This window comes from Didymosphaeria variabile (genome assembly GCF_027946475.1).
Source record: "Didymosphaeria variabile strain IMI 356815 chromosome Unknown scaffold_6, whole genome shotgun sequence".
Taxonomy (NCBI): Eukaryota; Fungi; Ascomycota; class Dothideomycetes; order Pleosporales; family Didymosphaeriaceae; genus Didymosphaeria; species Didymosphaeria variabile.
The window spans coordinates 704,600-731,856 of record NW_026611625.1 but is presented as its reverse complement, the minus strand read 5'-3'; the positions used below and the strand labels follow the sequence as shown (position 1 = coordinate 731,856).

At 53.5% G+C, this 27,257-nt stretch overlaps 10 protein-coding genes across 10 annotated transcripts; 6 read left to right on the top strand and 4 right to left on the bottom strand.

Annotated features, from left to right (window-relative positions):
* Nucleotides 1-702: 702 nt before the first annotated feature.
* Nucleotides 703-2,550, top strand: N0V89_008178 (uncharacterized protein; the record flags this gene model as incomplete). The annotated part of the gene is made up of 1 exon (XM_056216936.1): nucleotides 703-2,550. One exon carries the CDS (start codon nucleotides 703-705, stop codon nucleotides 2,548-2,550), a length of 1,848 nt encoding a protein of 615 aa, XP_056068492.1.
* Nucleotides 2,551-3,734: 1,184 nt separating this feature from the next.
* N0V89_008177 (uncharacterized protein) lies at nucleotides 3,735-5,123 on the top strand (the record flags this gene model as incomplete). The annotated part of the gene is made up of 1 exon (XM_056216935.1): nucleotides 3,735-5,123. The coding sequence occupies one exon, from the start codon at nucleotides 3,735-3,737 to the stop codon at nucleotides 5,121-5,123; it is 1,389 nt and encodes a 462-aa protein (XP_056068491.1).
* Nucleotides 5,124-5,198: 75 nt separating this feature from the next.
* N0V89_008176 (uncharacterized protein) lies at nucleotides 5,199-6,080 on the bottom strand (the record flags this gene model as incomplete). Its single annotated transcript, XM_056216934.1, has 1 exon — nucleotides 5,199-6,080. One exon carries the CDS (start codon nucleotides 6,078-6,080, stop codon nucleotides 5,199-5,201), a length of 882 nt encoding a protein of 293 aa, XP_056068490.1.
* A 1,640-nt stretch (nucleotides 6,081-7,720) lies between these two features.
* On the top strand, nucleotides 7,721-9,700 carry N0V89_008175 (uncharacterized protein; the record flags this gene model as incomplete). Its single annotated transcript, XM_056216933.1, has 2 exons — nucleotides 7,721-9,451; nucleotides 9,551-9,700. The coding sequence occupies 2 exons, from the start codon at nucleotides 7,721-7,723 to the stop codon at nucleotides 9,698-9,700; spliced, it is 1,881 nt and encodes a 626-aa protein (XP_056068489.1).
* Nucleotides 9,701-10,906: 1,206 nt separating this feature from the next.
* VPS27 (Vacuolar protein-sorting-associated protein 27) lies at nucleotides 10,907-13,288 on the bottom strand (the record flags this gene model as incomplete). Its single annotated transcript, XM_056216932.1, has 4 exons — nucleotides 10,907-12,625; nucleotides 12,680-12,964; nucleotides 13,014-13,146; nucleotides 13,215-13,288. 4 exons carry the CDS (start codon nucleotides 13,286-13,288, stop codon nucleotides 10,907-10,909), a joined length of 2,211 nt encoding a protein of 736 aa, XP_056068488.1.
* A 531-nt stretch (nucleotides 13,289-13,819) lies between these two features.
* Nucleotides 13,820-17,203, top strand: DOA4 (ubiquitin-specific protease doa4; the record flags this gene model as incomplete). Its single annotated transcript, XM_056216931.1, has 4 exons — nucleotides 13,820-14,026; nucleotides 14,075-14,281; nucleotides 14,331-16,241; nucleotides 16,292-17,203. The coding sequence occupies 4 exons, from the start codon at nucleotides 13,820-13,822 to the stop codon at nucleotides 17,201-17,203; spliced, it is 3,237 nt and encodes a 1,078-aa protein (XP_056068487.1).
* A 603-nt stretch (nucleotides 17,204-17,806) lies between these two features.
* Nucleotides 17,807-19,356, top strand: ARG1 (argininosuccinate synthetase; the record flags this gene model as incomplete). Its single annotated transcript, XM_056216930.1, has 5 exons — nucleotides 17,807-17,840; nucleotides 17,935-17,973; nucleotides 18,022-18,122; nucleotides 18,196-18,413; nucleotides 18,471-19,356. 5 exons carry the CDS (start codon nucleotides 17,807-17,809, stop codon nucleotides 19,354-19,356), a joined length of 1,278 nt encoding a protein of 425 aa, XP_056068486.1.
* A 440-nt stretch (nucleotides 19,357-19,796) lies between these two features.
* Nucleotides 19,797-20,957, bottom strand: N0V89_008171 (uncharacterized protein; the record flags this gene model as incomplete). The annotated part of the gene is made up of 1 exon (XM_056216929.1): nucleotides 19,797-20,957. The coding sequence occupies one exon, from the start codon at nucleotides 20,955-20,957 to the stop codon at nucleotides 19,797-19,799; it is 1,161 nt and encodes a 386-aa protein (XP_056068485.1).
* Nucleotides 20,958-21,657: 700 nt separating this feature from the next.
* On the bottom strand, nucleotides 21,658-24,581 carry N0V89_008170 (uncharacterized protein; the record flags this gene model as incomplete). The annotated part of the gene is made up of 4 exons (XM_056216928.1): nucleotides 21,658-23,357; nucleotides 23,406-23,585; nucleotides 23,636-23,997; nucleotides 24,049-24,581. 4 exons carry the CDS (start codon nucleotides 24,579-24,581, stop codon nucleotides 21,658-21,660), a joined length of 2,775 nt encoding a protein of 924 aa, XP_056068484.1.
* A 1,226-nt stretch (nucleotides 24,582-25,807) lies between these two features.
* TIM17_2 (translocase of the inner membrane) lies at nucleotides 25,808-26,395 on the top strand (the record flags this gene model as incomplete). Its single annotated transcript, XM_056216927.1, has 3 exons — nucleotides 25,808-25,876; nucleotides 25,923-25,958; nucleotides 26,012-26,395. 3 exons carry the CDS (start codon nucleotides 25,808-25,810, stop codon nucleotides 26,393-26,395), a joined length of 489 nt encoding a protein of 162 aa, XP_056068483.1.
* Nucleotides 26,396-27,257: the final 862 nt, after the last annotated feature.

The window sequence follows — 27,257 nt, the reverse complement described above, 5'->3', positions numbered from 1 at the left end:
TCCGGTGCCTTAGATACGCGTTATCATGAGATTATACCAGATACAATTCGCCTCATACTCACTCTGACTACCACAAATGTAACCTCTCGAGTCTGTTAAAACCAAAGTCTTGTTATCACGTTCTCGTTTTGGGTCCTTGTATCACGTAGAAATTCACATACCTGTCAACGGGCAGAGGCTGAGAAGGACACAGTCAAAGACAGAAGTCTAGCAAACAACTCAGAAGCAATAGCCAACAAGACAGCCTACTGAGCCTCAAGCGACACAAGCAAACACGGTATCTCCTTGATAAATTATTTAAGCAATGCCCCTCTTTATCAATGCTCAGCTTTCCACACAGCTACACGAGAAATCTATGACAAGATGGACTCCTCGCTATGCTTAGCATCGTGCGTGTACAATCCGGATTTTCATGTTCTCTGTTGACGTTCATCGTTCTACAGTGTCATGGAAGGCTTTGTTGTCTCTCCAATCAGGGCGAACTGATACATTGTGTTATATACATACGATCACAGAACAATGCGAGGATGCCACACTGTACGCCAGACACCTCCTATATAATTCCAATGAGCAATGTCTCCAGTACGACATACAAATTACGGCCTCCAATACCAAGACATATTACGAAAGCTCAACCTTCGAGGCTCGAATAATTTTCCTGGAAGGGGTCTGTACACGATCTCCACGACACACGCCCTTAATATGTCTCTCGCAATGGCTAAGACGGTCGTAATGGATTCGGACGTGGAGATGCAGGACGCCTCCACTCTTCCTTATCAGCCTGTCTCACTGGCAGGAGAAGTTATGCCTGAAGCAACTGCCACTGTTTTACGTTTTCCCGCTGCATGCTGGAATAGTTATGAAGCACCCAATTGCAAAAAGCGCAAGGCCGAGGGAGAGGTACGACGAACGGTCAAAAAGGTCAAGGTTCCCACTGACAACCGGAATGTAAATGACGTTAAGACACTGCCCACTTACGGGTTCGAGCTCGCAAACTTCACAGCCGAAGAACTCGAAAAGATGGAGATGGGCTTCGAGTTCCCATACCCGAGCCTCTACAAAAGTAAGCAGTCGTCGCAGCATGAGCAAGTGCCCAAAGCAACTACATTCACTGACAATGTCCGAAGCTACCAGCAAGTCTACCAATCGGAATCAGGGTGGAATAGCAAGATGTGGAACCCCGTATGGGGTACTGCGGAGTACATCACCCTGAACGAGAAGTACGATGAGTACTTCATCAAGCACCATCCTTCGATAGCGACATTCCCGGGTGAGCCGCAAGGCGATCTAGACAATGCCATCGAACCATTGGTCGGACGGGAAAACTGGCTTTTGGATGGGTTCGTGCAGAATCCAGATCTTTTGTGGTCGCGCATGGAAGCGGCGCTTCGCATGACTTCCATGTTTCTGACAACACCGCAGGTCATGAATGCTTGGGCACCTCTTGTTCAAGGAAAAGAGGTCGGGCACCGGGGCTCCGAGACAGTTTTTCTTTCCTACGACGATAAGGAAAGGAAAGATGACCTCGTAAATGCGATCGATATTATCGGAAAGGCATTTAAGGCCCTGGCTGGCAAGGTCAAGTTCGTCTTTGTCGTGTACAGCAAGTTTGAGGGTACAGGTGAAGAGTTCGGCCCGACACATGGCGTGCATTATGCACCAGGCGACAAGTTTGTGGACGAAGTATTTGTTCGAGGGGATCCTCTTGAGTTGGAGCGTCACGAAGATGCGCATAAGATCTTCTTGAATGGTGCCTACTCCGAGTTCTTCCAGCAGGATCTCACTCGGGTTTCTGCCAGCCAGTATGCTCGGACGCTGTTCACGTTCGGGACAACGATCGTGCACGAACTCTCCCACGTCCTCTACTGGCATCTCAATAGAGAGAGGTTGTGCAAGGTTGGGGATTACTTGGAGCCTCTGCTGTTTGAGGATGAGTCAGCAGGTGAGATTGGTTCTTCGATCGAGCGAAGACTGTTCGGATACAACTGGACCGCCGCCATTCATCCCGAAAAGGGCGTCGACACCGAAAGTGTCCAGTTTCTGGGTGAGTGGGACAATGGTGTGCCTGTGAAGCTGCCTAAGTCACACTTAGTCTGTTATATTGAGCCTCACTGGATGCACTCGTTCCTTACCAAGGCACGGTGGGAACAGATGGTCGAGACTCCATCAACGTTGAGCAGCGGAGCGAAATGGCCCAACTTCAGGTTCTTTCTGGCCAGGAAGAATTTGATGGCAAAGGATATGTCCAAAGTCAAGTGGGACATCGTTGAACCTGCTTGGGAGGTTCCTATGGTGGGCAACGAGACAGGTCCCAACGGACAGCCTGTCGGCTGCTTGACAGAACTACAAGTCTACGCTGAATATGAAGCCGCGGTGGATAGGGACAAAAAGTCTCTGCAAACAAGGCGAGCAGCGGCTCGTAACATGCGAAACGCAGCTGACAGACGACAGAAGGGGAGTACCACGTCCTCGCGGAGGGTCACGCGTTGTTCTGCATCATCTTCCAGCAAGCGTTCTTCCCGGTCAAAGACCCAATCTTGCGTGGCGTGAGATGATGTCAAGAAACCTACTACGCCAAGCAAGACCTCCGTGCATGGCGCACCGCAATGGTCACAGACGTTGATCTCGATGCCCCTAAAGAATGGATTGACTTTCTGAGGAATGCGAGCCTGAACATATAGACGGTTCCATTTCGGTCATCTTCAACAACGCTGCTAAGTCTCCAGACAGAAAAGCAATTTGACCTAGGCAGCCCCCCGAGGCTGTGGGACTCAAAAGCTGGTTGACCCGTTGTTATTGAGTAGTAGTCCTGGGTACAAGTGGTTGTATACGAATAGATTTGATTCCGTGCCCATGCGTACATGGTGTTATGATTAAGAGAGAGAATGAACGTGGATGGTGATGTGGGGATAATGCCAACGAGCGGCTTAGCATGTAGCCAATCATCCTGCGATTCCCTCACCGGTCGCCGGTTTCTAAAGTCAAAACAAAAAAATTGAAACCGAGAGGAATGCCTAAGTTGACTTCAGGGGACGGAGTGATGACTCATTTGCAGAGCATTGCAATTTGAGTGGGAGAACAACTGTGTCACGTGATCTTATATGCACAGCAGACAGTACTTTCTGTCGCTGAATACAGGTACATCTTTGTGGAGGAAGCAGGTCAAGTTGCTTTGCGTCACATCCTCGGATGAACTGCATCAGGACCGTTCAATGGATCAAGTCAGCACTCAGCGCAACAAGCTCATAAATGTTACATCCGAAGGAGCTCGTTTTTGATTACTCTTCACCTTAATGTATCAAAATAATAATAACAAGCTTTTGCCTATAGCCTAAGATAAATATTCCGATGTTGTGGTGGGAAGTAAAGGGAATCGACTCTATGTTCTCGCCAAAGGACATTCAATAGGAATCAGCTCCTTAGTATAGTCATCTCTTTGTCTAAGCCTACCATCTCCCAACCATAGCACGTACCAAACCGTCCTCTCCGCATACATCAAGCACAGCTCACACTCACGATCCAACATGGATAAAGAATTCGCAAGCCCAAGCCCCCATGCGCACATCCTTTGCCCGAACAAAGAAATCACTGCGCAGCCGCCAGCCCGACAACCTTTGTCCTCCCAAGCTCACAACCAAGTCCGGCGAAGATCTAACGGACAAAGCAATCTTCCACGAAGACAAGCATAACCGCTCATCTCCCCGCCAAAGCAAACTTCACAACACACAAGAAAGATGTCGTCCTCCATTCCATCTCTTCCCACGTCGTCCCTCACATCTATCATAGAATCGTTTGGTGCGACCAGCACGAAGTCACCTTGGGGTAAAGAGACTGTGACCAGCGTCATATCTGAGTGGGTTTCATCGTACATCGCACCCACCCCCGCGGCAACACCTCCACCTATTCTTATAAAAGTGGTGTGGGATCACTTATTTCCGTCGCTTGCACCCAGCGTCACTGCATTCGCCAACGCATCCGTTCCACTGGAATTCCACAACATTACCGAAACACGCATCAAGGCCTCGATCGTCGACACCGCGATGAGCAAGTCACTCTTCATGCGCTTCTGGTACCAACTGTGGTACGACATCGCAACGCTCTTCCACAACCGCGGCGAGCTCTTCTGGGCTAGCTTCGTCCTATCTGCTGTCATCGTCCTCTACGTCGCCTACATCGCTACCAAAAGCCGCCTCTTTTCCGCCTACTTTAAGCACCGATATGACGATGCCCTTGCCCGCCACATGTACCCCCGCCTCTGGGACACCAGCCACCACTGGGTGCTCTCTTCACTCATCTCGCTCTGGCTCCGCGATCGCATTCCGGGCGACGGGCCGTGGAAACGCAACAACGCTGCTTCGCTCCGCGCCAAAGCCGACAAGTCGGCTTTACAGGGACTCGTGCGTATGGGGATCTACCCTTTGTTCATCCAAGACGGCGGCTTCGGCACAGTCGAGGAGAAAAAGGGAGGCCTGGGCCCCTGGGGTGGATGGAGCTGGGGATTGTACAAGCAGAGTAAGAGGCGTGCGGTGTTTGAGTTTGTGGTGCCTAGGGCGAGGGGGTGGATGTTGGACGAGGAAGAGGTTACGGATCCGGCTGAGCAAGAGCGAAGGAGGGTGGACGAGAAGTACTTTGACTTCGTCTCCTTGCTGTGCAACGGCACGAGGCTGAGACGGGCGGGGAGGTGGAGAGTTGCTGTCTCGGGACAGACATGGTCTCTGCCTCAGAAAGTGGGCGACCCCAAAAGATTGGTGCAGAGGAACTTTACGTCGAAGTTTGGGCCAGATCATAGTGTGCCAAGCGAGGCTGGAGCAATGTCTCGATTCAAAGCGCTCCTGCCGTTCAAGGCCGATCAAATCCTGCGAGAAGAGGTGGAGATCAAAGCTGGTTGGGAAAACGTCGAAAATTGGGTGGAGCGCTGTAGACTGCTCACGAGCATTCATGTTCCTGTCGTACGGATAGAAGCACCTGATTCCGAGAAGATTGAATTGGACAAGGAGGTTCTTCTGATTGCGAGAGAGGCGAACTTGGACAGAGAATGGGACGAGGCAGTGGCTGTTTTTGAATTGAGGAAAGCGTATCGTGAGGTTGACCAGGATCCTTTCGACTTCAATCTGAATGATTGAGACGGTCCTAGGTGGAACTATCATAGATTTCTGTATTATACTTTGTTGGATATCTTGCTTCCCACATCAAGCGCACTATGGTTTCAAAGCTTCCTTCATCCACGTGCCTGTTTGCTCAACTTGTGCTTGCCACTGCTCATTAGCATCGTGATCTGTCCACAACCCAACGCCGTCAACAGTCTCCAAAGCTACCCGGCCGTGTGCGTAGTCTTCGTAGTATTCCTTCTCGGTGGCATCTTGCCATCTCACGCGGCCCAACCTCTTCTTCAACGTGTGGCGAGCCACACTACGTCTGATCATCTTCGTCAACTCAGACGCTTGATCTAGTAATGGACTCTGCAACCCTGCAGAAATGCGCCATTCCGGTAAGCTCAAATTTGAGCCTGCAGGCGGGTAGATGCGCGCGTACGCTCGACATCTAGCGAGCACCGGTAGCTGAGGAGCTGGGGGTGATTTCTCGTAGGACTGATAGTGGCTGAGATCCATCTGAGTCTCAATGTCGACAGGGCTGTCCGGCTGCTCAGATGCCCAAGCATCGTCCTGCTTAGGGTACAGCAGCATGCCGTGTGGAGAGCGGAAGAAATGTATTGGGGAGACAAATCGATCGAAGTAGTCCTCAGGTCTACGGAAGAGGGCATCTCGCTCAGCGGATAAGGTGACGGTAGGAATAGAAGTATTGTCACCATGTTGTTGCCATGCAGTGGGAAACTGCTTCGCTGCTCGCTTTGAATTCTTCTTAGTAAAGTTAGTGTGAGATTCTGGTTCGCTGCGGTCAGTCAAGGCCATAGGGTCCTCGTCGGCAAGCATTGCAGTTTCGTCTGGAGCTGCAGGCTCGAGTAGCTCTGCTTCCGCTACGGTGGGCAGGTCATCCGGGAACACCCAGTCTACTATAGGGTTGTTGGCTGCAGTAGCGCCGATGCGGCTTTCACTAGGGTGACATTCTGTCAAGGCAAGCATCACCGATAGTGATGCACCGACAAGCTCTCCGCAGACGCCCGTTCGACCAATGACTGGCCGAGAGAAGCCATCTTGGAGCAAGTTCTCGCGTACCCAGTCGTAGCCTAGTAACACATCGTGAATGGGAGTTGGGAATCTGTATTGTGATGATGCTCGATAATTGATTCTGGCGATGGTTGCACCGCTTGTTGCAGAGAGCGTAGAGATGACACGGTCCTCTTCCTCTGCGCACTCAGGTATAACGGGGCCCGGAGGCAGATATAGCAAAGTAGGAGACGAAGGAGTCGACGAATGAAAAACGCTGGCAAAGGTTTAGTCAGTCAGGTCGCTCGTGCGCACGTCCCTTGCGAGTCTGTTTCCACATGCAATTTGATGTTCCCGATCTTCGCTTCGACGTGATTCGTTTTTCGACTCCCGAGCAACTTAGATTGCGGGCAGGATAGGCAGACCGTTGCCAGGCAGCTGTGCGACAGTGCAGTAGCGCAGTCACTCGAGAGACGATGCGGCGCGCCGAACTGACAGTGGCTTGGTACGACAAACAAGTCACAGGACGCGGTGCCGCAAGACGAGGCTTGACGAGGCGTGCAGGGGCTGCATGCGAGCCGCGGTGTGAGATCATCGTACAGCAGAGGCTGCACGAGGACGGAAGGATCAAGGAAAGTAGACGGTTGAGACGACGAAGGTGGATGGCTGAAGATAAAGATACTTACTCGATTCTGACGGAGCCGTTCGACCGACAAGGGACGTGAATGTGTTCACAGCGGGGCAGGGCGTGGACGGCTGAGAAAGCGCGACGCACTGTGATGGGATGGGACGCCAAACACGAGGCGCGTGGACAGCTGCGACGGGTCGTCCAAGGGTGCCGCAGAAGGCGCATCGAGAGGCACGGCAGCAGGAAAGCGGGTGCGCGCTGCGTCTTGGGCCTCGGGAGCAAGTCTGGTAGAGCCAGCGGACGGTATTCAGAAGTTCGGTGTTGCGGTCGAGGGTCTCGTCTGGTCTGGTCCCTTCCCTTCGGGGCGCGAGCAGGATCAGGGGCAAGCGCGACTAAGGACCAGGGTCTCTAATTTGGGCAGTGGCGCATTCTGGCCTGAGCGAGGCGGAAACCCCCCAACTTGCCCAATGGCACAGCAGCCGTCAAATCTGCGCTCGCTCGTTTCTTCGTCTACCCACGTTCTCTCCTTGTGACTGCCTCTTCTTCTTCTTCTTGTCCATCATTTGCTCCTGCCGCCTGCACAGGTGCGCTTTCCTGCTCTGCTTGTTGTGCTTTGCTGCGACTCCTGATCGGCAGCCTCCTTAGACGTGCGCACGAGCATTGCCACCCGCGACACTCTCCACCACCACGCTCCACAGCGTGGCCGCACACCAAGAGCGCCAGCCTTGCAGTAGTGTCTTTTAATACCTCCTCCCTGCGCCCTCGCAATTGACCCCACCTCTCTCGCTGTCCGCCGCTTCAACGCAGACACCCACGGTCACTTCCAACCTCCTGTCCACGAGGCCTCGCAACCGACACGAGCCAATCGCCCCCACAGCCACCCCTAGGGACACCACACACGACGAAAAGAAAACATTCAGTCCTGGAGGACCTTCGGTAGCCCTCAGAAAACTCTCGCGACGGGGTGCCATCCCCAGCAGCCACCACCATGGCCGAGAGCTCGCGTGCAAAGGCCTTCTTCGTGCTGGTCAAGAACCTGGTCCTCGCAGCTGGAGTCTACGCCATAATCTATGGAGTCATAACCCTTGTGAGCGACCCTACCGTGGGCGCCAAAGGGAAGCTCGGCATCCCCGCCTTCCTGGACAAGACTGGCCCGACTGAGCTGATCAAGACGACAAAGTCAGGGGTGCAGGTCAAGTTTGCCAGTTCCACCAAGACCGTGACCATCAACCCTCACGCCAACGTCTTCAACCGACCTGTGACCGCCGTCAAAGCCAAGGACGATTTCATGGGACCCCGCCCTCACGTCGATACCGAGGCTGATCTACACATGTTGGTCGAGGAGTGCAGAGGCACCTACACTGGTATCGAGAAGATGCGGAACGTCTTCGACTGCCTGCAGTTCTTCGCAAACGACGAGAAGCGTTACTATGGTCTCCCAGAGCAGGCTGACCGTGCGAGCGCTCAAGATCCCCGCCAAGCAGAGTATGCAGACGCCGACGGCCACGGTAGGACTTTGAAGAAGTACATTTCCGTGGACCAGGCAAAACCCGCCAACGGCTCAGACATCGGTACCTGCCCCGGGCCTATCGTTCCCTATCACGTCTACTGGACTGGCCCGGCCACTTGGCGTGTCGAAGCATTCATCAAGAGCTATCTTTACACCCAAAACCTTGCCTGCTCGCGGCTTTGGCTCTGGCTTGACAGTGATCGAAACCCGCATGCGGTCCAAGACATGCTCAACAAAGACGCACTGTTCGCCCGATTCCTCCCCTTCGTCGAGCGCGGCGATGTAGTGCTCAAGGCTTGGAAATTCCCGTCTAGGATCCCGCTACCAAAGGACGAAGAGAACAAAAACGGTTATGGCTACTACAGCACGCCTGGAAAACCCAATATCAAGGGTGAGAAGGCCGTTGCCGAAAACATCGTGGAAGACAACAACGGACAACAGTGGCTTGTGTTGACTCCGAAACAAATGACGTTCTTGCCCGTGGCTGTCTCAGATGCGGTTCGCTTCGTCGTCCTACACATTCACGGTGGCGCTTACTTTGACATGGATGTGCTGATGCTCAGAGACATGCGCCCACTCCTTCTTCCCAAAGAGCATGCATTTGCCGAGCGCTGGGCTGCCCACCCCCACCCTGGAGACTACAACACCGCTATCATGTCGCTCACCGCAAATTCTTCCATCTCGGCTTATATGCTGTACGGCGGAATTCGCATGGGTCTCAACTTCCATCCACGAGTATTGGGCCGCATGGCCTGGAAAGAAAGTCGCGATCAAGAATTTTTGATGCTCGAAACAGCCGCATTTGACCCCATTTGGACTGAGTTCAACTGGGACCGCGAAGGTCGGTGCACTGTACCGTGCCTGCGAGACTACGGCGCCGCTTTCAGAGGCAAAGAGGGAGCGCTCAAAGACGAATGGGAGAGCTACGACGGCCCCCAACTGAAAGCCATCGATCTGCAGGAGGCGCAGTCCAACGAGCTGCGCAAGCGCGGCCGCGAAGATCACGAAAACGTACCCGCTTCAGCCTCTGCACCGACTCCCAAGTCCGAGCACGTGGACTCGTTCCAAGCGACCCTAGACGAAGAGGTAGAACTGCGCCGAGCTGGTGTTGTCGCAGACTACGTGCTCTCCGAGGACAAGTTCCCACCGAACAACCGCACCCTTGAAAACTTCTTCCGTGGCGCTTGGACGTACCACATCCACAACCAGGTAAGCTAATGACTTTCGCGTCGCGCTATGTCTAGTGGTGGCACGCCGCTCCGCCCCGCGTTTGGCAGAAACCTGAATTTAGAGCTAACATTGAACTAGTGGCTCAAACATCCAGAACCCTCTTCGTGGTTGTCAGTCCTTGAGCAAGCACAAGATGGCTTCTTCGCAGGCGGACGCGTAAATCCCTACGGCGAGAAATGGACCGGTCCTAAACTGATGCCTTACAACTACTGGCCTGAGTTCGTGTGAACGAGTCTGCGGACTGGAACGTCTCCGCCTCCCTTCGCGTGGCTCGGCCAGACCGGGCTACAGAACGAAGGTTGTCGCGCCGCGAGAGTTTCACCAAGACGCTCTCGCAGATTTGCCAGTGTGCGCTCTCTACTTACATCTACGGCCATTCGAGAGATTCGCGGACTACAAGTCCGTCCCACGCGGCGTTCGAGCGACATGAGCTAGCTGATTACTTACCTGATCATAACATCTTGATACCAGGAGTTCCACTTTCCTGACGGCGTAATGTGTTCGATGTTCATACCCAAAAAGATCGTTTTACACGGCGGCATTCTTCTGCTTTGGCGACTTTGGAGCTATCCACTTCTTCGATTTTCCTCCCTCGAGGGAGCTTTTCATATTCGCTTCTCCGGACCATGTCCGATATGGCGCAGCATTTCTGGCTCTTTTCATTCGCTCCTCGATACCAGGTTCTTGCGCCTCGCTCTACTGCTGAGCTTGAGGGTTTGTCTTTTTTTTTTTTTCCGAGCTGGATGGTTCATTCTTCTTCTGAGTCATTGCATAGCTACCTTTGGTTGAGGGGCTTGGAGTTGGAAGGCGTTTGTCTATAACGGAACACGTGGGTTTATATACAATACAAGGTGCTGAAAGCGAGCGGGGTGAGATGAGTACATAATTGTACGGGCTGTGGATATATACATAGAGATGACTAGGTCGTCCGAAATCAATCAATACCAAATGTTCAAATATGAGTGGCACAAGCACTGTCTCGGCTGGATCGCTACTAGAACGAAATACCCATCTATAAGATGAGTGCACGGGGAATCGCAGCCTCGTTACGGATCTGGGATACGAATGAGAGGGTAGAGCGTGTGGCTCATAGTCATGCAAGGCTGTCAGAGACATCTCCTTCCTGTACTGTACACACACCATAACCGAGATTCTCGTTTCTTTACAACGAGTATAACGAAGAGTCCACGTCGAGCACTCGAACAACTCCCACTTGAGCAACTAACACATGGCACGAAAGAAGGCATTCGCATTTCAATAATTGTAGGGTATCTATCTTCTCATGCACCTGGCTACGCCCCGGCTCTTCTTCAAACTCTGCGTGCGCTCGCTCGCTGTAGCTCCATACCGAAAGCGCCTTAAATGCATGCACGTGCGACAATCTCTTTTCTTCTCTTCCATTGCTGAGTTACACTTCACATCCTGTGTTCTATACTACAAGTCGATCAGGGGCTCGTCGATGACCTTCTGCTGCACGGGGAGCTGGTGCTGCGGCGCCGAGGGGAAGCTCTCCGGGCCATATCCGCCCTGCGCATACGGCGGCGGTTGCCACGGTTGAGCGCCTGCAGGTTGCTGTTGCTGTGGCGGCTGCTGCCAGTACTGTTGCTGTTGTGGGGGTGCTTGCTGTTGGGCCTGGGCCGGTGCTTGCTGGTAGGGCGCGGAAGCCTGGTGCGGTTGCTGCTGAGGTGGGTATGTTGGCGCGGCGGCGGGTTGAGTGGGTGGCGAGAGGGGCGTTTGCGCTGGTGGTGCGCGGTACATCTCGGGAGATGAAGGCGCGGGTGCGTGTGATGGCTGCGATGTAAAGCTTTGTGTGCGCTGTACGGACGGTGCCGCGTTTGTGTCGCCGTAGTAGTAGCTTGCACTCTCGGCGTCGGATACAGTGGATGGAGGTGCTTGCGGCGGATAGGCTGTGTGAGATTGCGGAGGGTATTGTTGGTTGGAGACTTGCCGTTGGAGCTGAGGAGACGCAGGCTTTTGATAGGTCGTGCTGGGAGGTCGTTGTGACAGGCTGGGATATGGCTGGGCGGGCTGTTGTGCTTGCTGGTACGCGTCTGCAGGCGGAGCGTTGTACTGTTGTGCTGGGGCAGACGCACGCTTGTCATACTGAGAATAGGACGGCTGCGGCATTTGTTGGTAACCTCCACCATAGTAAGGTTGTGGTCTTGCGTAAGGGTCCGAATTTCCGGTATAGAAGCTCTCGCCAGCTTGAGGATCTGATGGTGCGCCTGACTGCAGACTGGGGTACATGCTCGAAGCTGGGCGTTGGTTGGCAGGTGGCAGGCCGTACATGGTACCGGCCTGGTTGTACGTGTTGGATAGGCGTTCCTCGAGCATGCGGTCATAGTAACGTACGACGGTCGACAACTTCGCATGCAGATCAAGTAAGGTATCGTGCTTGCTCATTGTCTCTCCATAAGTCCGGGCGAGCTTCGGTCGCAGCTTCCCGATACTCTCATACAGCTCTTGTATCTGTGGTTCTCGCAATATGGTCCCAGGTGCTTGATGTTGCAGCCTGTCCACCAATGTGGAAAACAGATTTATATTCTCAGCCTCCACCGGCGTCAATTCGTAATCGTTTTTGGGTGCCACGAGAGGCGCGCCGTTGGAGACGGATGTTTGTTGCCGCAGAGTGGCTGCGTGCTGCTTCTTCTGCTCCTCCATATCCGCTAGCGACGCGGCGATAGCTGCTGCGAGATCCGGGTCATCATCCTCCTCCGGTATTGGTTTCGACGTTCCGTTTGTCGTCGGCGACTTTTGCGACTGCAGTTGCGATTGCGATACGAAACCAGCCCCGCTATGTCCCTGTGCCTCTTCCAAGCTCATCTCCAGCGCTCGCTTCAGGTCGGCGTCAAAACTGTCTTCTACACGAGGATTTCGTGGCTCCATAGACCCTTGATACAGAGTGCGGCTGGGCTTGGTAGCGTCAAAACCTCTTGGGACTGGGGTTCCTCTCGATTTGTCCGTCATCTTCTGGTAGCATCCATCGTCCACGCGTACGGGGTCCATTATGCCAAGATGGGGAAGTGGGATGTTCTTGCTTGAACAGGATCCGCAAAAGACGTTTCCGCAATTTCGACAGTGATGTTTCCGGTTCGTGAAGGTGAAGGCAGTTCGACATCGCATGCAGACGTCGGAGTCGGTCCACTCTGGGGGCTATCAAGTGCTAGTCAGTATCATAGCATCTACCATACGGCATCCGTAACCTACCGCATTGCTATCCAGCATGCTACTGGCAATATGCTCCTTAGGAGGGAAATGGAAGCCTTCGCGCTGAAGTGTAATGTATACTTCGTTCAGGTAGTTCAAGCTACTGCGGCCCTCGGCGGCGAGTGCCCACGACTGGATCAGCTCCAGCATCTTGTTCTTGACATCTTGGTTCGGGGCGACGGCGCTGGGAGCTTTGAGCAACGAGGTGAGGTTATCTAGGAATTCGCGGGAGGCAATCTCCTGGGTGAAATGTGAACCACCGTTCTTCACACAGGTGTCGGTAAGCTGTGGTCAGTCAGCACCGAGATTCAGTCATGTCGTGTTGGTATCGTACGTTCAGCGTCGCGAGCTGGACGTTGGGATTCTTGTTCCCTATCCGGCGCTTCAGAGCGCGCATGGCCTCTTTAGGCTGCACTGTTTTGGAGCGAATGACATCGGATATCTCCAGGTTGAGGGGCATGTCCTCTCTGTAAATAATTAGCACAGCTCAAGAAATACTCGGTACAGCTTAGAGCGGCTGTGAATTTCGACATACAAGCTCGAAGAGGTGGCGCGCTCGATCTGCTCATCGAGGGCGCTGTTCGAGGATGTCCCAAACCAGCCCGCCATGATTGCGGAGTCGGGCGCGCGGGAGTGCCGTCGTGGCTGGTGGGGATGGGGCCTTGGTTTGTGGTGCAGAGGCCGAGTATGCACTTGTTGATAAACGTCGGTCGAGTGAACAGGTGCAGTATTCAGTTGTTATGCGGTTGTAGGTAGCAGCTTGAGCTCTGCTGGGCGCTGATGGTCGGGTCCGCCTTGGCAGCGACGTAATCAGCAATGGCCAGCAGTGGCGGAGTGTGCTTGAGCCGCTGAACCAAGGCTCCGCAACACAAGTGACCAGACCTTGGAACCCTGCACTCGACCAAACGAACCCTGAACACTCGCTGTTTGTCGTCCCGCCTACCTTCATTCTCTAGGTATCTGCGACTCAACCTATCCACGAACATCACACGAGACCTTCCTTACTTGCGCCCAAGTCACACAGACCGCCAGACCGCCGACATCCCCGCGCTTTGCCCCAGACTGACACGCACGACCACATATCGCCTTCGGTCGCGCCTTCCTACCATGCGAGACACGTCCTGCGCATAAGCTGCGGTTATGAGTGCAGCTGCTCCCTTGCCTCCCCCAGGTCCCCGCCCCACACATGCCATGAACGGTTACCCCAATGGCGCTTCCGGTCCTGGTGCAGATGGCTGGAGGGGCAGCGATGCAGGAGGGCCTCGAGGCGCTGGGGGACCTTTTCCCCCAATCGCCGAGATCACCGCCTCTGCGACAGACAAAGTGAATGAAATGAGAGGCCTGACGGTATTCATAATTGTGTTTCCTACTTAGGATTATGCTGAGCGTGTACAGATTGGACATCTCCTCGAACAGGCCAAATATCACATGAGTCAGGCCATAACATCGATCAACGGTCGCCAGTCACCTGCCGCTGCTTTTTGGGAGTATCTCGTTGCATACAAAATAGTGGTCGAGATCATACCCAGGCACAGAGACTACATCGACCGCGTCGAGACGACCCGCGGCCAGCTGCATCGAGATTTCAATCAGGTGCTCAAGGTGGGTTTCCTGTTCGCCATACGTTCATAGCATAGCTAATCTCATGCAGGAAGTCGGAGCAAACGAGGATAGATTTACGAATATCAAGAACATCATCACCAACGACAATAAACGCAATGGTGCCCAGCATCCACCTTCACAGCCCGCATCACGGCCGACTTCGTCCAATGGCTTTCACATGCGACGTGACGACGAACTCATGCTTCCTAACGTACCATCTGGTCCGCCAGTCGGTCTGTCAACGCCAGCAGTGCCACCGGAATCTCCACGGCGAAAACCACCTGTCCAGCCAAAACCTCAGTCGCTGCACGGTCGTGCTGTTCACCAGAGCACATCTTCCGTCAACAGCGCATCCTTCAACGATCTCGGCGAACGATTTGCGAAGCTTAGAGGCGCTGCTGCACCAATAGACACGTCTTCCGGACGCTCGAGCATGGATCTCTCGGTGAAGATGCCCTCTCCTTCGGACTACTCATCCCATCCTCGAGGCCCTCGTGGTATGCCTCCGCCATCACACCTGCCACCACCACCTCCTATAGCACTCAATACTCAATGGGCAGCCTCTTTACCGAAAGAACCGAGCCCTACTTATAGCCCGGCACGAAACCTCTCTCTGCCCAGCAATATCAAACCTCCCCGTAGTACGCCTCGGAGTATGGTTGGTACAGGTGGCCGAACAAACTCCGTTGCCTCTAGTGCATCTTATCAAGCACCGAATACGAATGGACAGTCCGACAGTTACTTCCCACAACAGTCCAATGCGTCGGTGGATCCATCGTTGAGAAGAAAGTCTGTTAGCAAGCCCGCGGAAAGCCAGATCACTGCCGAAAGGCTATACGATTATATTCGAATGTACAACGTTCTCTTGATAGATGTCAGGAGTAGGGAGGAATTTGATGCAGGCCACATTTTCATTCATACGATTATGTGTATAGAGCCGGCCAGTCTCCAGGATGGCTTCTCTGCCGGACAGCTTCAGGATCGACTTGTCATCTCACCCGATGAAGAGTTGGCTTTATTCGAGCGACGGAATGAGTTTGATCTAGTAGTCTACTATGACGAGTCTACAAAAACAAACTCGTTCCTGAACAAATACAACCCGAACGAGCGCGAACGACCCCTGAAGCAATTATACGAGACTTTGCAAGAGTTCAACCATGAGAAGCCTTTACAACGACCGCCTATCTTCTTAATGGGAGGCATTGATGCTTGGGCTGATCTTGTCGGCTCTCAAGCATTGAAGATGACATCGACCGCTGCGTTGGTTGCCAGCGGCCAGACAAGGACCCGTCCACTGCGGCGTGTACCACATCCAACGCGTCTTCTGACAAGCCGAAAGACCTCTGGGAGACGCGACTACACGCCTATGGATCTTGAAGAGCAGAATCGTTTGTTAGAGGAAGCACGACGGGGGCGCGCAGTCGTTGAGCAACCTCCACAGGAGGAGGACGAAGACGAAGTCGATTCGCCCATGTATCGAACTACTGAAGAGTTCTTGCGAAGATACCCCGACTTGGACGACCAACAATCGATGATGTATCCTCCATCACGACCACAACAAGCGAACCAGTATATTCAGCCTTCAATACCTCCTGCGCCATCTCGACCAGCACCATCCGTTCCTAGGCCTAGTTATACGGGAGTTCACGAACGGCAACTCACTCGCCAATCGAGCGGAAATCAGCCACCAGTGTACGTGTCGAGTGGTCGTGGTGCATCGAACCGCCTTCACAAGACTGGTCTGATCAATTTTGGGGTAACCTGTTATATGAACTCGGTAGTCCAGTGCCTGAGCGCCAATCCGAACCTCACCGCTTGGTTCCTCAGTGGACGATATGCGGAGTATCTGCAGAAACGGAATTGGAAGGGGACCGAAGGAATTCTTCCCGAAGCCTATGCAACGCTGCTGTCGAATTTGTACAAGGGCGACACTTCTGCTATTCGCCCGTCCACCTTTAGAGTAAGCTTTATCGCATTCATCCACGAATGTGACACTGACCAGCGACTTAGAAAGTGTGCGGACGATTCAACCAAACCTGGCAAATCGACGAGCAACAGGATGCAAAAGAGTTCTTAGAATTTGTGCTTGACATGATGCACGAAGATCTAAACACTGTCTATAATAAAGCGCCCCTTCGTGATTTGACGGAAGAGATGGAAATGGCTCGCGAACAGCTTCCACGACCATACGCTGCGAAGATTGAATGGAATCGCTACCTTCATCGCAACAGCTCCTTGATCGGGAATCTTTTCGCCGGACAGCATGCGTCACAACTTACGTGCAAAAAATGCGGAATCACGAGCACCACCTACGAAGCCTTCTGGAGCATCAGCGTGGAGATTCGACAGGACAAGGCATGCGACATAAGAGACTGTCTACGCAGTTACTGCTCTGTTGAGACTCTCGATTCATCTGATACCTGGAAGTGCCCGCGCTGCAAGAAACAGCGTGAAGCGACCAAAAAAATAACTCTTACGCGCGCACCAGACACGTTAGTCGTACACTTCAAACGCTTCAGCGCTTCGCACGGCCAAGCCGCGAGGAAGGTTCGCACACCCGTGTCCTTCCCGCTCCAGGGTCTTGACATGGGACCCTTCATGGAGCCGCCCATTACACCCGAAGGCGAAGCCAAAGCGCGCGCCAACAACACACAGGCAGATATGCAGCTGGCGCAGTTGAAGACCGATCCTGCGATGAACCCACCATACATGTACAACGCGTATGCTATCATTTTCCATCATGGCGCGACGCTCGGGAGTGGACATTACACGGCTATGGCTAAAGATCAGGCGAAAGGGTGCTGGCGAAACTTCAACGACGACCGCATACGAGACTTCGAGCCGATGCAGATGCCGGCAGAAGACCGCGAGAAGGCTTACGTCGTATTCTACCAGAGAGAACGAGTCGCTGGCGGCATCTAGACGCATTCGCATCCTCGACTTACTGCCTCTGATGCACCGGACTTTTCCGAACGCTTTCCTAGCTGTACATGGCGACTTACTTGACGTAGTTGTAAACATTGGCCCCTTATACCTTTCTGTCTATATTTGAGTTGGGTACTTCATACTTTGGACGAATGGACATCGCTTGCACGGCGTTGGAGTTGGAACAGGATCTGATCTGTATAGATGCATAGGAGGTGTTTATTTTTTTTCTTGCTTCAGCGCATATCATGATACCAATGCATACTTCGAGATATCATTTCGATACCAAGATTTCTCGTACAATATGCGACTGACCCACCAAGCCTCTCAGAGCAAATCCGCGTGTGACGCATCTGTTTTCGTAGGCGTCGCGTGCGCCCTACAAAATGCAAAAGGGGTGCAGGGATCTTTGACGCTAGCAACTAAGCCGAAGATCGGGACGCGGGGAGCTTTGACCACCAAAATTTCTGGCGGTGACTGTTGATAGCGGAGAGATAAAAGGTGCCCCACCACCGCGAATAGCCCGTGTATCTCCAATCTCCAAGTTTCCTCCTGCCATTGAGCACTCATATCTTCTCGCAAATACCCAATTCACACGTTATGGCTAAGGGAAGGGTTTGTCTCGCCTACTCTGGTATGTAAACGTTATCCTTTGGAGGATGGTCCCTGTGACGACGTTTGTCGAGATTGGGATGAAAGAGGGGTTTGGTACTGACATTGACTCACAGGCGGTCTTGATACTTCCACCATCTTGAAATGGCTCATTGGTGTGTATCGCTATTCTAAGAGAAAATAAACCAGCTAAGCAACTACAGAGGAGGGCTACGAGGTTGTGTGCTTCCTTGCGAACGTTGGACAGGATGAGCCCTGGGACGAGGTCGAGAAGAAGGCGCTCAAGATCGGTGCGCTAAAGATGGTATGCCTGATCTCAATTCGCCTCTGTCGTTCCTTCTCTCATGGAATAGCATACTAATAGTGGGTGATTGCAGGTCATCCTTGATCTCAAACGCGAATTCGTCGAAGAGCTTTGCTTCCGCGCCGTCCAGTGCAATGCCAGCTACGAGGGACGATACCTCCTCGGCACGAGTTTGGCCCGCCCCGTCATTGCGCGTGCGCAGATCAAGGTCGCCCAGCAGGAGGGTTGCGGATGGGTGAGTCACGGTTGCACAGGCAAGGGCAACGACCAAGTCCGGTTCGAATTGGCGTTGTGAGTATATCTTGGGAAAGTGAACAAGATCTTAGGAGCAATACTAACGTGGAACAGCTACACACTCCAGCCTTCCATCAAGGTCATCGCACCATGGAGGCTCCCCGAGTTCTGCGACAAGTTCAAGGGTCGTCAGGACCTCCTCGACTACGCCGAGCAGCACAACATCCCCGTCACATCCACAAAGGCGAAGCCATGGTCCATGGACGCCAACCTCGCGCACTGCAGCTACGAAGCCGGCATCCTCGAAGACCCTGACAAGTCGCCCCCAGACGACATGTGGACCATGACCGACTCGCCGCTCAATGCACCCAACGAGCCCCAGAACATCACCATCAAGTTCGAAAAAGGTATTCCCGTCGCAGTTGTGGCAGGCGATAAGACCTACACCGACAGCGTCGAGCTCTTCGAGTTCCTCAACAAGCTCGGCTACACGCACGGCATCGGCCGCATCGACATCGTCGAGAACCGCTTCATCGGCCTCAAGTCCCGCGGCTGCTACGACTCCCCCGCCATGACTATCCTCCGCCTTGCCCATCTCGACCTCGAGGGCCTCGTCATGGACGCTCAGGTCCGCGCCCTGCGCGACCAGTTCGTCTCCCACAGCTGGAGCTACCAGCTCTACAACGGCATGTACTTCAGCCCCGAGCGCGAGTTTGTCGAGAACTCGCTGCTCTTCAGTCAGAAGCGCGTCAACGGCGAGGTGCGGTTGAGCCTCTACAAGGGCAACGCGTATGTGCTCGGACGATCAAGCCAGACGGAGAAGTTGTATAGCGAGGAGGAGGCGTCCATGGATACGCTGGATAACTTCAGCCCGATGGATACTACTGGCTTCATCGCGATCCAGAGCATCCGGTTGAAGAAGTATGGCCTTCAGCAGCAGGAGGCTGGTGCGAGTGGATTTTCGGTTGGCAAGGATAATTTCGTCAGGGACACAGTCTAGGAGGCTCAGACACCGGCGTTGGGACCTTAAAAACGGCAGGGATTTTGTAGAACAGTTTCTATTTTGAAATGCCCATACCTTTGCGAAGTGAGTTTGATGGCCGTGCGCAAGGATTGGTTACTCGTAGATGTGAGCTTGGGCTACAGCGCACGGGCCATTCACCTGTGGTCGAAAAAGTGACGGTGACCACAAGACAATCGACGCCCGACGTGATATTACCCGATTAGGCAGTTTGGCAGAGCAGCTCATCATCACTCCCCGAACGATCTGAATTCGCTTATCATTTTTGTACATAATATAGAGCCGGACACTGCGTGCGCGAAACGGGTATATCTCACCGCATGCCCTTACAGCACTAGTTAAACCGCGCTAAGCCAAGCAGGTCCCACTCTTGTGCGCGTTTCTACATATCATACCATCAACGATCGTTCCGTGTCCTCTTACTTCCCTACACCCTTCAACCATTCCCCAGCGTTCTTCCCCATCTCCCTCGCCGCGTTCTCCATTCCCACAAGCCCAGCAACCATGAATACATCGTGGCACGCGCCCTCCGTAACGTCCAGCGCGACCTCGTTACCCTTCTTCCTCATCATGGCGACCCAGTCTAGACCGTCATAGTACAGCACCTCGGCTCCCCCCACATTCACGTACAACGGCACCGGTGTTTTAAACCCGCTCAACTTCGCATTAGCATACGGATTACTCGCGATGATGCTCGGCCCCTCCAGCGGCGGATTCTGCCCCGCGAACGCGCACACGCCCCACGACGTGAAACTCGGGACAATGTAATCGGTCGCGTAGTGGGCGTTCGTGTGCACGTAGGAGGTGTCTGCATCTGTAGGGTTTACCCACGGGGACCAGAGGAGGGCGGAGCCCGGGTGCGGGATTGACAGCTCGGTGCCGTACTCGACGATGTACCGGAGCAGGGCGATGGCGCAGTTTGCGCCCGCGGAGTCGCCGGAGAGCACGATGTTCTCTGCTGGGATCTGCAACTCGTTAAGGAGATATAGGTACGACGTAAGCGCGTCTTGCAGGGCGGCGGGGAATGGGTTCGAATTCGGTCCAGCGGGTAGGGTAGACAGTCGGTACTGCGGGCACACAACGTGTGTCGCGGGTGTGTGCTTTGCGAGAGATTTGGCAAGGTAGCCCGTTGCTTCTGTGCGGCCGTCGCCAATGACGTAGGCGCCACCATGGATGTGTAGGATCACTTTCACATCGTCTGTAACCTCTGCTGCGGTCAAGGGCTTGGGGTACCACGTTGCGCCGATGTCGACAGGCTGGACGGTGGAGGCATTGGCGAGCATGGGGCCCTTGAACTTGGTGGCATCTGAGTCGCGTTTCTTAATGATAACGAAGCGCTCGCCCTCCTTCCCGGGTTTCAATGACAGCGGCGTATGCAGCCTGATCACGGAAACAGTCGAAATGAAAGCGCGTGTGATGCGCACTGCGAGCGCCTGGCGGAAGGTCCATGTGGGGTGTTGGCGGACGAAGGCGGATTTCAGAATCCATAACGGCAGCTTGGACAAGTTGATGAAGAGAGCGCCGAAGACGTAAAGCGCCTTGAAAGGTTGGTAGGCAAAGAGGTTTGTGAGGAGCGCCATTGTTGCGATAACGAAGGTGGTACAACGACTCTGCGCACAAGCACCTCGATCGCAAAGCTGCCGGAGTTCAATCAGGGTCCGGATTTAGCGATCTATCGTCATATCATGCTCGTCTTTACGACTGAGCTGCACTCTCCCCAATGTTTTACAGCGGAGGGTCGGACACGTTCTGGTTGCAATTACTGTCAGACGTGCATCTGGGGTAGTGTGGAGTTACCGTACCTCGGAGAAGTGGAGAGCCTCGGCACGCACAAGCGTATGAGATTAACAGCCTAAATGAGCGTCGCGGTCGATCAGTGCTTACGCTTTGTTCCGCTCTGGACAACATGGCAGGCAGGAGTCAGATGACCGAAGTTGTTGTTTAGTGTCAAGGTCAAAATGGATGGATGATTGGCGGGGGCAGTCCACTACTTCGCTGCACAGTTCACATAGAAAGACAGAGAGTGTTGCTATGGCACATGCTTTCCGGCTAAAAGTGCTGAACTACGTATATAGCCAAAGAGCTGATCAATCTCAAGATCCACGCCGAAGTTTCGCGCTTTCGTTCAGTGTTACCGAATGAGTAATGCGGTGTTCACGAAGAACGTTGGTCAATACCAAAATGCATCCAGATCCGCAAGCCATGACATTCCACCCTATCCATTGTGTCGCCAGAATCATGAACGCCTGAAACAAGCCAGAAGTCGTCCATTTGGGAAGCTTAATGACGGATACGACCGCTCTGTGCGATGTCCTGCATCTCGTCGGTGAGAGGAGTAGACGTGGGTCCAAACGAGGCGGAAGAGTTGAAGCTTGGAGCGATGTTGTTATTGCCGTGTTTCGCCTGTAAAGCATCGAGATGTTTCTGTCCCTGGAGTAGAGCGTTCCTCATGGCTATAAGTTCTCTACGACGGGCAGCGTGTTGAGAAGGCTCCTCAAGAAGCTCCATGGCCTTGCGAGTGCCATTCTCGTCGTTGATGCCCAAAGTCTCTTCCAGGTCGTCGCGCAGCTTCGTTTGTAGGCGTGTGAAGAACTTCGATTCGACGCGCATGCAGATTGAGTCGTGAAAACGACGGACTGCAATCTCGTAATAGCTAGTGACTTCCGCAACAACGTCGATCTCAGTGTCGTAGGGTTCCTGCTGGAGTCGGCTACATAGACTCTCATTCTTAAGAAGCTTCTCCTTCGTGGGTACTTTCTCTTCACCCACGATCTGCGCCATTTCCTCCATGTAGATCTTGAGGCGAGTGTCGATGCGAGCATCGCGATACTTATCACGCATGGCTTTCTTTTCCCTGATGAAGTCGGCCTCGTGGAAAGTGTATGGCCCCTCCCATTCGTCGTTGTATGCGTCTTTCGCCATCGTCCGCTGTTCCGTCATACTAGTCTTTAAGATGTTCTCCACAATTTGCCACGCTTCGGTGTACAGCTTAGTATCATGTCGCGGCTCGAAGAATCGCTCAAAGGTTAAGCGGATAAACCTTATCAGTCCGTCTTCGAGGTCGTTCAGGAGTTTGTCCGCAGGAACACACCAGTGGGTAATAGTCTGCTTGATAAGATCATCAACGACCTTCGGTTCGATATGACCGGGGATCTTTGCCTGCGAGTTGGTCTCCAAGTGCTGAGAGACCTCGTCCAGCTGGAACACTTTGCGCTTGCCGTGGACAGTTTTGATCTTAGGAGTGGGGATGGGTGGTACGGATATACGGAATTTCTTGCTTGGGGTCGATGCAGGCGTATGCTCAAACTTGCGCTTACTCGGTGGCGTCTCCGGTGCAGCATTATCCGCCATATCATCGTCACTATCTCCATCCGACAGATATACAGGGTCGTCGGATGATTTGCCTGAGAGCTTGTAAAGACCACGATCGTTATGGCCGCGCCTCACCATGGTGGGTTTCATTGCAGCAAGATCTTTCAAGAACTGCTTCTGCAAGTCTTTCCAAAGATTTCTCCAATCTTTGCAGGGGTAAGCGCCTTCCAGCTCCTTTCGCACGTGGTTAGAGAAACCATCCACAAGATCCGTTATGATTTTCGCGGCTCCATAGGTCGGTGGCTCAGGGATGAGCCTCAGCTGTGCTTCGACATCATCTAGGCGGGCCTGAATTTGCTCGTAGATTCCAGGAAGTGCTTTCACCATTTGGCCGGCCAGCTTCTCTGAAAGGAATTGCTGCAGATTTGAGGTACCAAAGCGTCCATGGTGACCCCGAAGACTGCTGCACCAGGGTTCTTGAGTGGCGAAGAAGTGCTGCTCGTGCAATCGGGCGTCTTGGTGAGTGAGCCTGTTGTTTAGCATCAGTTGGTCAGGGTTTTTCACCACGAAATATCCGTGTCCAAACTTTAGCTCGACGTTATTGAGTACCCTGCGCAGTGGCTTATCGGAACTTCCAGCTGGGAGGAGGTCAGGTTTGGTGAGCACACCTGACCATAATTAGCTGCAGGTCACCTCGAACATCCACCACCACCTACCGATACAACGATGACCAGCTCCCCATCTGTCACGCGCGTAACCGGAGGCAAGAGACGTGGCGATATCTGCGGCCAACGAGCAAGCCACCAAGACAAGCGCATCAGGATCTTCAACGTAGTCCTGCACTAGCTGCTTCACGAAGGGAACATCGTCTGGGTTTTCAGACTGACTGATGATGCCTTCGATACGTTAGTTTGATAAGCAGCTTGATTTGAGACATTCTACATACCCGGCAGGTCGTAGAAGGACAGATCTGGCAGCGTTGGGTGCGCGAGATATATGCACACGATATTAGGGCTGAAATTGACCTTATGGGTCTGATCCGGGTGAAGTGTGGAGGCTCGGCCCTGTGCGAAGATCGTAGGATCCTCAAGCGGGTGCACGAGAGCCAGCTGAGCACGGCGAATTTTCTCTTCAAGTTCATCCGGGGAACCACAGGCAGCAAACGGAATCTCTTGTACGCTGGGGTTGGGCGTCCACCCGGGAAATTTGGTACCTCGTGTAACGCCCTTGAAGATGTAGTTCAGGCGCAGCGCGACACGAGCTTGCCAGCCAGCTTGTGGGTCATTTGAACGCTCAAGTTTTATGAAACTATTAACGATTAGTGTCGTCCTGTTCACAATACAGGTCGGTGTAACTTACAGTGGACATCGGGTGCAGGTGCCGCCAGCGCGGGGCGTACGGACACCAGAGATCGCTTCGATGACTGACGATTTCCCGGACGACTGCTCTCCAAGAACAACGCACTTGGGTAGCTGGATAGACAGCTGCTGCAGGCCCAATCCTTCCAACTGACTGATGACTGATATGACTTCTTTAATGTGAAGGCCCAGCGGATCGGACTCGTCGACAAGGGCAGCAGTAGAGTTCCGGCGGTCATCTGGGAAGGTCAGAGTTGCAAAGAGAACATGTGTGATGTACCTACTGCTAGGCTGCCGAATAGCCAGAGCTTCTGAGCTCTGGCTAAGCCGCGAGCGTTCAGTGCGCGGCGATTCGGCCTCAGTCTTCTGCGGAGTAACGTATCCCGCAGCATCGTTGAGAATCGCATTGATGGAATCATCGAAGACCGTGGTGCCTGAGCTGGCCTGCTGAGGCTGGGAAGACGGCGGGCCGCCACGCTGTAGCGGCTGCTGTGGCTGCGGTCGAGCCCTTGTGGCTCTCGCCGGGCCTCCCATGACGGCGTCGAGTGCTAGCTGAGGGACAGAGAGGTGGGGAGAGGCGGTGTGATGGGAAAAGCAACGAATTGAGGAAGCGCAAGGCTTTATAAGACGAGGCGAGAGGCGCAGAATCGCGGTGAAGAAGCCCAAGGAAGGAACCCAGGTGAAGAGTGGACAAGCTGCAAGCGTAAGCTAGAGAGAGGTCTTGACGCTTTATACTGCGCGAGACAGGATTTACTGCTCTCGTCAAAACGTTGTCATTAACTTCACGTCTGGCTCTTAGGTCTTCGAAATTGTAATGAAGCAGTTAACGCAAATGAAAGAAAGCGCCAAGACTGTGCGCGAGCCGTCAATAATCGCAGTACGCTGAGACGGCCTGCCTTCGCCATCGTTGTGGAAAGCTACGAAGTGAAAACGTCCTTGTAGAACTGTACGAGAGGGGTGGAGGACATGTAGTGTGACATGCACATCAAAGGGATGAAGGAGTCATACGTGCAGTAGAGTGGGACAAGGTAAATGAGGAAAAGTTGAGTATCGCTAGGGCAGGGAAAAGTGAGTGATATTTGTGAGCATTCACGTGGGTCTCCGTCTCGTCTTGGATGAGCTCAGGGTTTCTCACCTTCTTGGCGTTCGCACTGCCAACTCTCCCTCTCTTTTACCCAAGATAGCGATAGATAACCGCCCAGAATGTTGCCTGATGTCGTACCTCGTTGCAGTTAACGCCGCCTCTGCCCGGAGCGGAAACTCTCTCGTCAAGGAGACAAGGATCGGCTAGTAAAGACGTTGAATCATACACTGGGGTTGACAAGATTGGAGTGACTTGCATTTAATGATTTCGTATTAATGTAGAGGACGCTACACAACTGCGCAGAGTGCTCATTGTGGTGGGGCCGCATCTGCCACGCGGCAACGTCGGTCGTTGCTCTCGAGTGATCGAGACCGACGTGAAAAGCAAAGAACATGCATGTACCTGGGACATCTACATAAACAAGGTCTGACAGTTTCGTGTGACCATTTGGGAGATGAGAGGTCGTCGCGAGAGATGGACGTCGATGTCGGCCCGACCGACGCCGACCATCACGTGCGGTGCTGCCGATTGGATTGGCGTCAGCGACCAGGGTCTCTCCGAGAAAAGTTGAGCGCATCACTCTACCAACAACCCGCCCACAGACATCCCCATCCGTCCTTACCACGACCGCTTGCGTTTCCATCTTGCTTTATCCCTTCATTTCACACTATTCGCGATGGACCACACTAGAGATCCGTGCCCCTGGGTCATCCTCAATGATTTTGGCGGCGCATTCGCTATGGGGGTACGCGCCTCATTGCCGCTCTAACTTCCAAGCTAACATGTTGTAGGCTGTCGGTGGTGCAGTATGGCATGGCATCAAAGGCGTACGCAGCTCCCGCTTCGATTTTCACCATTTCTGACTCTGACTGTCTTGCAGTTCCGTAACTCCCCTTACGGCGAACGGCGCATCGGTGCCATCACAGCGATAAAGGCTCGCGCACCCGTCCTCGGCGGCAACTTTGGTGTCTGGGGAGGCCTTTTCAACACATACGACTGCGCCGTAAAGGGAATTCGAAAGAAGGAGGACCCCTGGAACGCCATCATTGCAGGTTTCTTCACCGGCGGGTCGCTTGCCGTACGAGGAGGCTACAAGTCGATGCGCAATGGCGCAATATCGTGCGCCATCCTGCTCGCCGTTATCGAAGGAGTCAGCATTGGTTTCAACAGGATGATGGCCGACAACACAAAGCTCGAGGCGCCCCCGATGCCAGCGCAGACCGCACCCCCTGCCCCCAGCGGCGGCATGGCCATGGCTGCGTAAACCTTTCGCTTCGATAACGCAAATTTTGAGAACTGGGCTTTAATGTATAAAAGGTGGTTGGGGCTTTTCATGGATGTTTTGCATATCCCGCTGTGATGGCGGTCGGCGTTTACACTCTACTCAGGCTTCTGTGCAATACCTTGTATCATATGTCATGGTCTGTACCGATAGCGTGGCGTCTTAGACGGGGAAAACAGGATTCTGGAGAACAAGAGAATTGCATGTTTCCTCACATTCATCTCACTAGAACTTTTGGCGAGTCACCAGGTTGCTCAACTTACGTCACAGGGCATCCGCACATGGGCTTCAAAGTACCCATTAACGACCTTTATTTCTCGATCTAATCGACTTGCGGTAAACATATTCACGTTTGTCGCGCTCGATACCATACACTGCAGCCTTACGTATGCTTGCGGTGCAAGTTACGATCCAATTTATGATAAGACGCCAGCGCCAGGGTATTGACATCACACAACACGCAAGCAATCTATCTTCGCCCGGGGGAAGCACAGCATCGCATTTGCCGGAAGACAGCACTGGCATGGCGAACATGCGCGCTGACGGCTGGACAAAGATTTGCCAGTGACACACCTATGCGAACAGTGTGCATTCGCTCTACGTGCGCGCAAGCGAAGACCCAATGCGGAAGAATTCTCGCGGCTCATGCGCTGAAGGAAACCCAACAGCAGGGGTGCTGGATCAGGAGCAAGCTACATGCAAGCACCGAGAGAGGGCGTAATCTTACGGTGGTACGGCAGATAATACCTACCGATGGGATGAACCTTTCCTCGCAACCACACTTTGAGCAGCCTTCTAGCGGTCGCAATGAACTCGTCACTGGTCTGTGGTCAGATTCCGGTGA